Here is an 11,063-nt window from a genome sequence, read left to right as displayed (position 1 = left end):
TGAAACCCTGTCTCTACTAAAAATACAAAAAACTAGCCGGGCGAGGTGGCGGGTGCCTGTAGTCCCAGCTACTCAAGAGGCTGAGGCAGGAGAATGGCGTAAACCTGGGAGGCGGAGCTTGCAGTGAGCTGAGATTCGGCCACCGCACTCCAGCCTGGGTGACAGGGCGAGACTCCGTCTCAAAAAAAAAAAAAAAAATATTGGCCGGGCACGGTGGCTCACACCTGTAATCCTAACATTTTGGGAGGCCAGGGTAAGTGGATCACCTGAGGTCGGGAGTTCGAGACCAGCCTGACCAATGTGGTGAAACCCCATCTCTACTAAAAATACAAAAATTAGTTGGGCGTGGTGGCGGTCACCTGTTATCCCAGCTACTCAGGAGGCTGAGGCTTGAGAATCTCTTGAATCCGGGAGGTGGAGGTCGCAGTGAGCCGAGATCACGCCACTGCACTCCAGCCTGGCCAACACAGCGAGAGTCCCTCTCAAAAAAATAAATAAACTGTCTTCCCTGCTTGAGGCACTGCTCTCTTGTTTATTTCAGGAAAGACACAATGCTAAGACCGTGGGGGAGATCAAGCAGTTCGTTTCCCAGTTGCCCCACATGCAGGCAGCAAGGGGCTCGCTTGCAAACCATACCTCAATTGCAGAATTGATCAAAGATGTCACTAGTGAGTATCCTTTGTAATGATTTTTTCAATCTGGGGCTACTTGCACATACAACCTAGGTTTGACACCTAGGTCATCAACACCACAATGCCTCCTGGGAGAGTCAGCTCTGTCTTAGTACCACGTGTTCTTCTCAGCGTTAATGAAGTGTACATATGTTAATAGTTAAGAATGTTCCAGGCGGGGCTTGGTGGCTCATGCCTGTAATCCCAGCACTTCGGGAGTCCAAGACAGGCAGATGACCTGAGGTCGGGAGTTTGAGACCAGCCTGACCAACATAGTGAAACACTATCTCTATTAAAAATATAAAAATTAGCCGGGCGTGGTGGCAGGCACTTGTAATCCCAGCTACTCGGGAGGCTGAGGCAGAATTGCTTGAACCAGGCGACAGAGCAGGACTCTTGTCTCGAAAGAGTAAAAGAGAGAGGGAGGGAGAAGGGTCCACTTGTTAACTCAAATTTTTTCATTATAATTTATATGAAAAATATTTGGAATGTAGATAAGAGAAAAAAATTATCCATAAGTTTGCCATCATAATTTGAGATGGTTAATTTTTTTAGTCTAGCTTTTTTCTTTCTGTTTTTTTTTTTTTGAGGGGGGGGACAGAGTTTTGCTCTTATTGCCCAGGCTGGGGTGCAATGGCACAATCTCAGCTCACTACAACCTCTGCCTCCCAGGTTCAAGCAATTCTTCTGCCTCAGCCTCCCGTGTAGGTGGTTTTACAGGGATGCACCACCATGCCCGGCTTATTTTGTATTTTTAGTAGAGATGGAGTTTCACCATGTTGGTCAGGCTGGTCTCGAACTCTCAACCCCAGGTAATGCACCTGCCTCGGCTCCCAAAGTGCTGGGATTACAGGCGTGAGCCATCGCGGCCGGCCGCTTTTTTCCTTTTTTGAAGGATTACTTAATTGGCTCGTGTTCTTCCCTTGAATACTCTGTGCAGAATTGGTACAAAGAGTATATGTTAAGTATTTTGAAAGAGCTGAGAAGACACCTATTAAAGCAGACATGAGTTTGTTCATTACAACACAGGGCTATAAGAGCTGAATAGGAGATTGTTTTATGAAGTATACTTCGAATATTAACCAAATCACAGTATTGGAAAATCAGTCCTTTGTTTTCCTGTTCATAGAAGTGGAAACTAGTTGAAATTGGGTTGAACCTAATGATGAAAATGAAATGTTCTGGAGAAATTAGCTTTCATTCATACTGACGCTTATTCTGGGGTATGTACTAAAATCCTAAGGATACAAAGGAGCACTGTTGTTGACTGTATCTCAGTGTAACTTAGGAGTGCAGAGGCCTAGGGTTCTCCACGTTTCCTAGAAGATTTTCTTCAGGTGATGACTTAAACTTATTGCTTGCTTGCTTTTTTGCTTGATGTCTGGTTTCTTTTCTTTTGAGACAGAGTCTCACTCTGTTGCCCAGGCTGGAATGCAGTCGCGCGATCTTGGCTCACTGTAAACTCCACTCCCCGCTTAAGTGATTCTTGTGCCTCAGCCTCCCGAGTAGCTGGGACTACAGGTGTGCACCACCACACCCAGCTAATTTTTGTATTTTTGGCAGAGATGGGGTTTGGCCATGTTGGTCAGGCTGGTCTTGAACTTCTGGCCTGAAGTGATCCACCCACTTCGGCCTCCCACAGTGCTGAGATTACAGGTGTGAGCCACCGTGCCCAGCTACATGTCTAGTTTCTGAATCGTGCTCTATGTATAAAAGCATGCCACTCAAGTAGATTAACATTTAATTTCTAAGTTGCAAATTTGCTAATTTCATTTTAGCTTCTGAAGACTTCTTTGATAAATTAACCGTGGAACAGGAGTTTATGTCTGGAATAGACACTGATAAGGTATGTGGACAAAAAAACCTCTTTAGCAAGTAATTGAAAACTTATTAAACCTCAGATTATAGCCAGAAAACCAACTGCTTCGATTCCCATGCCTTGCCTAAGTTGTTTTTTTGTTTTTTGTTTTTTGTTTTTTGTTTTTTTGAGATGGAGTCTCACTCTGTCGCCCAGCTCGCTCTGTCACCCAGGCTAGAGTGCAGTGGCGCGATCTCCACTCACTGCAAGCTCCGCCTCCCGGGTTCACACCATTTTTCTGCCTCAGCCTCCCGAGTAGCTGGGACTACAGGCACCTGCCACCATGCCTAGCTAATTTTTTGTATTTTTAGTAGAGACAGGGTTTCACCATGTTAGCCAGGATGGCCTCCATCTCCTGACCTTGTAATCTGCCCACCTCAGCCTCCCAAAGTGCTGGGATTACAGGAGTGAGCCACCGCACCCAGCCACTTAAATATTTTTAAGAGCAAATGCAAAATGTGCAAGTGTAGATTTTATCAAGTAACAGATATTTAACATTATTCTGTGCAAGACACTTTCTGCCATACATGGCAAGATGAGACCCAGCCCCTAAAATCAAATCTTTTTAAGACTGTATTAGATAAATTAAGGTATTTGCTCTTTTGAAAGAGTTTCTTATATAACTCCTTTAAGTAGCTCTTAATATTAACAAATTTTATTCACTTTATGAAAATTCCTAACATAAAACAATTACTGATACTTTTTGCTAGATTAGTTGTTGATACTATTGAAATGGAGTAGGCATCCGGTAGCCTCTCAGAAGCGTGTCCTTAGAGACAGATGTGTCCAGACAGGCATAGGGAGTGACCAATTGTATTCTCAGCAGCCTTGGGCTCCAGTGACTTGGCCTGATCACTGAGTGTGTGTGTGTGTGTGTGTGTGTGTCTCTCTCTGTGTGTCTGTGTGGTGGCCAGGGTGTGTATGTGGCTGGGGCTAGCAGAGCTATTTCAGGAAAGGGTTGGACTGTGGAAAAACAGCTCATTTTCCCACATATCTCCTTTATTGGACTTTGAAAAATAATAAACATCAAGTTAAGTTCCCAAACCATGCATTGTGTGTGTGTATGTGTGTATATATACATGTATGTGTATATGTATATGTAAATGTATATGTACACTACTTTATTTCTAGGTCAACAATTACATTGAGGATTGTATCGCCCAAAAGCACTCGTTGATCAAGGTGTTAAGATTAGTTTGCCTCCAATCCGTGTGTAATAGTGGGCTCAAACAAAAAGTTTTGGATTATTACAAAAGAGAGATTCTCCAGGTAAGTATATTTTCAAATTATTAATTTGCCAAGGAGGACAGCATCTTTTTAAAAAATACTTCATGGGGCGGGCACAGTGGCTTATGCCTGTAATCCCAGCACTTTGGGAGGCCGAAGCAGGTGGATCACTTGAGGTTAGGACTTTGAGACCAGCCTGGCCAACATGGTGAAACCCCATCTCTACCAAAAATTTAAAAATTAGCCAGGCATGGTAGCATGCACCTGTAGTCCCAGCTATTTGGGAGGCTGAGGCAGGAGAACTGCTTGAACACAGGAGGCGGAGGTTACAGTGTGTCAAGATCACGCCCCTGCTCTCCAGCCTGGGCAACAGAGTAAGACTCTGTCTCAAAAAATAATAATAAAAAGTTAAAATTTTTTTTTAAATAAAAAATACAATGCTGCCATTTTGGTGTCTTGTCACCACTGTTTTGTAAATTTTTTAACACCTAGAGGAATTAGTCTTGGTAGCCATCACTGTTTATTGTATTTGTGTGATGATAATAGCTAACAGGCTAGGCACAGTGGCTCAGCCCTATTATCCCAATATTTTGTGGGGCTGAGGCAGGAGGATCGCTGGAGGCCAATACTAGCCTAGGCAACATAGCAAGAGTTTCCCAGGCTGGAGTGCAGTGGCACAATCTTGGCTCACTGTAACCTCCTAGGTTCAAGCGATTCTCCTGCCTCAGCCTCCTGAGTAGCTGGGATTACAGGTACCCGCTACCAGGCCCAGCTAATTTTTATATTTTTAGTAGAGACAGGGTTTCACCATGTTGGCCAGGCTGGTCTCAAATTCCTGACCCCAAGTGATCCACCCACCTTGGCCTCCCAAACTACTGGGATTACGGGTGTGAGCCACTATGCCCAGACCTTGGCTATTTTTTAAAAATAGAAATAATATCCTACATTGCATATTATTGTTTTTTAATATATTCTGGAGACCTTTCTTATCAGGATGTGTAGATATGCCTTATTCTTTTTTGGAGCTAATTATATACCATATAAAAATATACTGTCATTTATTTGATGCTCACTTAGATTGGGTCCATACATTCTGACTTTAAAGTAAAAAACTTAAATTTCTCTTTGAAACAGTGAGCTGAATTAATAATAACAGGCAAGCAGTTTTAGGACACGTTTCATCCCTCCACCCTGTCCTCTGTGCCCACCCACTAACATTGCTGGACTCTGGTAACATGTCCTGCGGTACAAACCAAATTGATTTGTTGGAAGTGTCCTTCTTTGAAAATTGCAGAAATCCTTTTCCTGATCTTATATCAAGGCCAAATGACTTCCCTTGCAGACATATGGCTATGAGCACATATTGACCTTACACAACCTGGAGAAGGCCGGCCTACTGAAACCGCAGACGGGGGGCAGAAACAATTACCCAACTATACGGAAAACATTACGCCTCTGGATGGATGATGTTAACGAGCAAGTAAGCCACACTTCTCCACCTCGTCTCAGCTTAGGGACTGGTTAGATCGTCCACATGACAACACATGCTTCTGAACCTACACATCTGCCTTGCTTTCTAAAAACAATTTTCTAATGTTTTTGAAAAAGTAATGCATCATGTATTGTATCCATCAGAACCCTAGAAGGAAACAGAGAATGCTCTTAAACTGGGGAGTTTCTGGAGAGTTTAATAAAGATGTGGGCCAGGCGCGGTGGCTCACACCTATAATCCCAGCACTTTGGGAGGCCAAAGCGGGCAGATCACTTGAGCTCAGGAGTTTGAGAACAGCCTGACCAACATGGGAAACCCCATCTCTACTAAAAATACAAAAATTAGCCCGGCATTGTGGTGCACACCTGTAATCCCAGCTACTTGGGGGGCTGAGGCAGGAGAATCGCTTGAACCCAGGAGGCGGAGATTGTAGTGAGCTCAGATCGCGCCATTGCACTCCAGCCTGGGCGACAGAGCGAGACTCTCTCTCCAAAAACAAAAAGATAAGGGGCAGGCTCAGTGGCTCATGCCTGTAATCCCAGTGTATTGGGAGGCTGAAGTGTCAGATCGCTCGAGTCCAGGAGTTCGAGACCAGCCTGGGCAATGTGGCAAAACCCTATCTCTGCAAAAAAAAAAAAAATGGCCAATGGTGGTATGAGCCTTTAGTCCAAGAGGCCGTGATTAGAGGATCACTGAGCCCAGGAGGCAGTTGCAGTGAACCATGTTTGCGCCACTGCACTCCAGCCTTAGCTAGGGAGTAAGACTCTGTCTTAAATAAATAAATATGTGGGAAGAGCGGAGACCAGTAAGAGGCAGTGTGGTAGGGAGCCCTTGCCAGACGCGGCCTGAAGAGCAAGGAGAGGGGGGTATTCTAGAAACTTATCTTAGAACCTGGAGAGAAGAGCTGTGATGGGGCCATCTGTTGAGGTAAGGGGTGAGGGGCCTCTGGCTGAGGGTACGGTCAACCTCCAGCAGAGGAAGCCGGCCAGTGACAACCTCGTCCTCACACTGCTGCCCACTCTCCAGTTCACTCTGGTGCTTTGCACTGGTCAGACCCAAAGAGAAGGCATTGGAGTGTGTTGGTGTGGGACCTACAGGTCCATCTCTGGGCATAGAGCATTGTGGAGAAGGGTGGAGAGTGTCTAGAGGAACCAGTGGAGACGTCCAGCTCTCATAAACAAGCCAGCCATGGATGGGTGCGGTGGCTCACACCTGTAATCCCAGCACTTTGGGAGGCCAAGGCAGGAGGATCACTTGAGGTCAGGAGTTCAAGACCAGCCTGGCCAACATGATGAAACCGTGTCTCTACCAAAAAATACAAAAGTGATCAGGGCATGGTGGAGCATGCACCTATAGTCCCAGCTACTGTACTCAGGAGGCTGAGGTGGCAGGATCCCTTAAGCCTGAGAGGTTGAGGCTACAGTGAGCTGAGATTGCACCGCTGCACTCCAGCATGGGCAACAGAATGAGACTCTATCTCAAAAAAAAAAAAAGAAAAAGAAAAAAAGCTATGCAAAAGCAGGGTCATCAGGGCCAAGTGAGTTTCCTTCCACCGTTTCCCCTCAGAGGCAGTCACGGTGGCCAGTTTTTTATCTATCCTTCCAGAAAGATTCTGTGCATATACATTTTTACATAAAGAGTGCATATTCTCTATTGTTGGTCTCCAAAGTGGGGTGCACTTTGCTATACATTTTTTATTCTAATGTTTCTAAATTTCAGTCTTTTTTGTTTTTTCATAAGGGACTTTAGTAGGCTGCCTCTTGCAACAAAAGCTTGTAACTAGACAGTCTCCTCTGTCAGGAGCAAAATTGGATGATTTTTTCCCAGTGGGAAAATAGAGGCCCTTAATGTCTAGAGTCTGTCATGTACGTATTAGTTCAGCTGCCTTCACTGTTCTGACCTTTCTGACTCCAGACCCACCTACCACTTAATAAAGGATCTTGAAGGGTCTTTTGTGATCTTCCCCTTCTTCTTAATTTTTCTAAATTGCTACATAGTGGTTTTGAGGCTATACCTTGTTTAATGATTTAACAGATTGCTACTGATAGAAATTCAGGTTGTTTCCAGTCTTTGCTATTACATGCAGTGTTGCAGTTAATATGTTTATACTTTGGTCTATTATCTTTTGTTCTGCAAGCATCTCTGTAGGATTAATGCCTAAAAGTGGAATTGCTAAGTTCAAAGGTTATTGCACATCATTGCTCAGCTAGGGAGTGCCAAGTTCCCCCACTACATTTCATGCTGGCCGGACGCAGTGGCTCAGGCCTGTAATCCCAACACTTTGGGAGACCGAGGCAGGTGGATCACCTGAGGTCGGGAGTTCAAGACCAGCCTGGCCAACATGGTGAAACCCTGTCTCTACTAAAAATACAAAAATGAGCCAGGAGTGGTGGTGCACACCTGTAATCCCAACTCCTTGGGAGCCTGAGGCAGGAGAATTGCTTGAACTTGGGAGGCGGAGGTTGCAGTGAGCCGAGATTACACCACTGCACTCCAGCCTGGGCAACAGAGCCAGACTCTGTCTCAAAAAAAAAAAAAAAAAAAAAAGTTTCATGCCAAACCAAGTAATTTTTCATCTTCTGTACCTAGAGCTGCTTTGAGTGGCTTTTCAAGATTTGAGTCAAAAGTGAAGCTCTGGCTGCTAAAATTGAGCTCTGCTGGGGTGGATTAGAACAGGGCATGGCAGGGGTAGGGGTTGTTTATCTATCTTTAAATCCAAATCAAATAATTTTGGATTACCCAAAAGGCCACAGTCAGGTTGCTCTAAGTCTCTGTATCTACAGGATTTTTGTTCTTTAATTATCTCACAGAACCCCACGGACATATCCTACGTGTACAGTGGGTATGCCCCGCTCAGTGTGCGGCTGGCCCAGCTGCTTTCCCGACCTGGCTGGCGGAGCATCGAGGAGGTCCTCCGCATCCTCCCAGGGCCCCACTTTGAGGAGCGACAGCCACTGCCCACAGGACTGCAGAAGAAACGTAAGTCCCAGTCCAGCATCTACAGATAATTATGTCCTGTTAGTGTGGTTTTCAGGTATGGTACAGTTGCTTTGTAAAATACTTAGTAAAGCACTTAGGAGTCAGAATTAAATATACCTCTTTTGTTCGTTGCTAATGTATATAGTAAGCACTAGCATCGGATTATTCCCTGAGGGGTAGCAGCTTTCAACTTCTATGTTGAGAATCTCAGGAGTTAGAAAAAACATTGAGATCAAAATCAGTATTCCTGGGTTTCAGATGAACTGTCTGGATGAAGACACTTGTCTATTCTTGTGAATGATAAAATGTTTGAAGAGGTGGGAAGAGGAGCACCAGTAATAAATAGTTTTTAATTCTGAAATGTTTAAATTTTAGGTCAACCAGGAGAAAACCGAGTGACTCTGATATTTTTCCTCGGGGGCGTAACCTTTGCTGAAATTGCTGCCCTGCGATTTCTCTCCCAGTTGGAAGATGGAGGTACAGAATATGTCATTGCCACCACTAAACTAATGAACGGAACCAGTTGGATAGAGGCTCTGATGGAAAAACCTTTCTAGGGTGTTCAGAGGAGACTTAACGAGTGTACTGCAGAATGAACTGCCTCTTTGAAGAAGTTGCTGAAAGGAAGTTAAACCCCATAGAAGAAACATGGAATGCAGAATATATTCCGGGGTCAGCTTCTTAAATTATGCTACCGTTTACTGCTTTCTCCTTCTCTTTTGTATTCCTTTTTTTTTTTTGCTTTGAGATGGAGTCTCGCTGTGTCACCCAGACTAGAGTACAGTGGCGCGGTCTCACCTCACTGCAACCTCGGCCTCCTGGGTTCAAGAGATTCTCCTGCCTCAGCCTCCTTGAGTAGCTGGGACTACAGGCATGCACCACCACACCCGGCTAATTTTTGTATTTTTAGTAGAGATGGTGTTTCACCATGTTGGCCTGGCGGGTCTCAAACTCCTGACCTCAGGTGATCCACCCACCTCAGCCTCCTACAGTGCTGGCATTACAGGCCTGAGCCACCATGCCCAGCCCCTAATCTGCTGAATAAAGAAGAATAGAAGAGAATCAACCTGAGTCAAAGAAGCACTGGTTTTGAGTTTTCTAAGCTCAGGGTCTTCATTAGAGACCTCTGGAAACACATTAAGGATGGTGGGGGTAGATAATCCATTCTGCCAGACAAAGGAGGCCGGCTGTTAAAATAAGAAAGCTGAGACTGAGGAGGTGAAACTGAAAGTCCATCCCCTATTGCCCAGTGCTGTATTTCTTCAGGGTGCATCAGGCCTAGGACAGTGGTTAAGTGTTGGGAGCTAGAGATCATTTTATCACTGAGTTGAGATTTCTTTTTCCTGCAGAGTATGGGAGATTATATTTAGGGTCATCAGTCGCTGTCGCAACTGATCACTAAGGCAAGTTTGCTTCCTTCTACTTCTTACAAAGCAAGAGGTTTAGAGGAGCTTCTTGCCCAGAAACAAAGTTTATGCTCTATGCGATCAGCTACATCTCTGTAGGTTCCATACTTATCAGGGGCTTTTGACATGGAAGAATGTGATAATTGAGGAGCAGCCTTCTGGAATTCAGCCTTTGAAAGAGTTCAAAGACAGTTTCTTAGCCCACTTGGTAACTCCAGACACAGCAGTGGTGGATGCCTCCATTGAGGTTTCCATTTTCTCTCCTGTCCATCAAGGGCCCAACATCCAACTGGTCCCACGATGAGGAGGGGCAACTCGTGCTTCTTCAGCATCTGGCCACTTTGTTTCCATGGTAACTGCCACATGCACTTTTCTAGTAGTCTGTGGCCACTCCCTACTCTGCTGAAAACACTGTTTCAGCCCCCTCTCTGGTGGCCTCAGCCTTCTCCAGGTGTATCTCTTGATCTTGGAGCCCAGCAGTCACAGCTGCTGCTACTCCTGCGGGAGACTGTCAGGCTGTGGTGGAGGGCAGGAGGTGGGAGGAGAAGTTGGAAATCCGTGTGTTCTCTGCCTCTCTGCTGCTCCATCTCAGCTTCTGGAGGAGTTAAGGCACCAAGGGCACCAAGTTAGATTGGCAGCCTTGCTGCCCTTGCCCAAGCCGCTAGCAGAATTAGTTGGTCCCCTGCTTTTCTGGGTCCCAGCGAGGTGTGGCTTTGGTTGTTGATTAGTAACTACACATTGTTTTTCCCCACCTTTTTCATTAGTGGAGTTTTTTTTGTTTTTGTTTGTTTGTTTGTTTGTTTGTGACAGAGTCTCACGCTCATGCCCAGGCTGGAGTGCAGTGGTGCGACGTCGGCTCACTGCGTCCTCCACTTCCTGGGTTCAGACGATTCTCATGCCTCAGCCTCCTGAGTAGTTGGGATTACAGATGTGCACCACCACACCTGGCTAATTTTTGTATTTTTAGTGGAGACGGGATTTCACCATGTTTTCCAGGCTGGTCTTGAACTCCTGACCTCAGGTGATGGGCCAACCTCGGCCTCCCAAAGTGCTGGTATTACAGGCGTGAGCCACTGTGCCTGGCCCATTAGTGGAGTTCTGATGGGCATGGTAAATACTAGTAATGAAAGAGAAATTCTGTATACTTTTAAAAATCTCTTTAATAAAAGAATGCGGCGGCTCAAGCCTGTAATCCCAGCACTTTGGGAGGCCGAAGCGGGTGGATCATGAGGTCAGGAGATCAAGACCATCTTGGCTAACACGGTGAAACCCCATCTCTACTAAAAATACAAAAAAAAAAAATTAGCCAGGCCTGGTGGCGGGCACCTGTAGTCCCACCTACTTGGGAGACTGAGGCAGGAGAATGGCGTGAACCCGGGAGGTGGAGCTTGCAGTGAGCCAAGATCGCGTCACTGCACTCCAGCCTGGGC

General features: G+C 45.5%; 1 protein-coding gene across 1 annotated transcript in view; it reads left to right on the top strand.

Moving 5' to 3' along the window:
* VPS33A (vacuolar protein sorting 33 homolog A (S. cerevisiae)) overlaps positions 1-9,457 on the top strand; it is a 34,876-nt gene extending 25,419 nt beyond the window's left edge. The window contains exons 8-13 of the mRNA XM_011964501.1: positions 542-668; positions 2,450-2,517; positions 3,661-3,798; positions 5,099-5,236; positions 8,059-8,227; positions 8,603-9,457. Coding sequence (XP_011819891.1) covers positions 542-668; positions 2,450-2,517; positions 3,661-3,798; positions 5,099-5,236; positions 8,059-8,227; positions 8,603-8,784 — 822 coding nt within the window. The 3' untranslated portion in view covers positions 8,785-9,457. The remainder of the gene's footprint in view (positions 1-541; positions 669-2,449; positions 2,518-3,660; positions 3,799-5,098; positions 5,237-8,058; positions 8,228-8,602) is intronic.
* The last annotated feature ends 1,606 nt before the right edge of the window (positions 9,458-11,063 follow it).

Source organism: Mandrillus leucophaeus, unplaced genomic scaffold (genome assembly GCF_000951045.1).
Source record: "Mandrillus leucophaeus isolate KB7577 unplaced genomic scaffold, Mleu.le_1.0 Scaffold7, whole genome shotgun sequence".
Lineage (NCBI taxonomy): Eukaryota > Metazoa > Chordata > Mammalia > Primates > Cercopithecidae > Mandrillus > Mandrillus leucophaeus.
The sequence above is the reverse complement of the archived record's forward strand: the minus strand, read 5'-3'. Positions and strand labels throughout refer to the sequence as shown.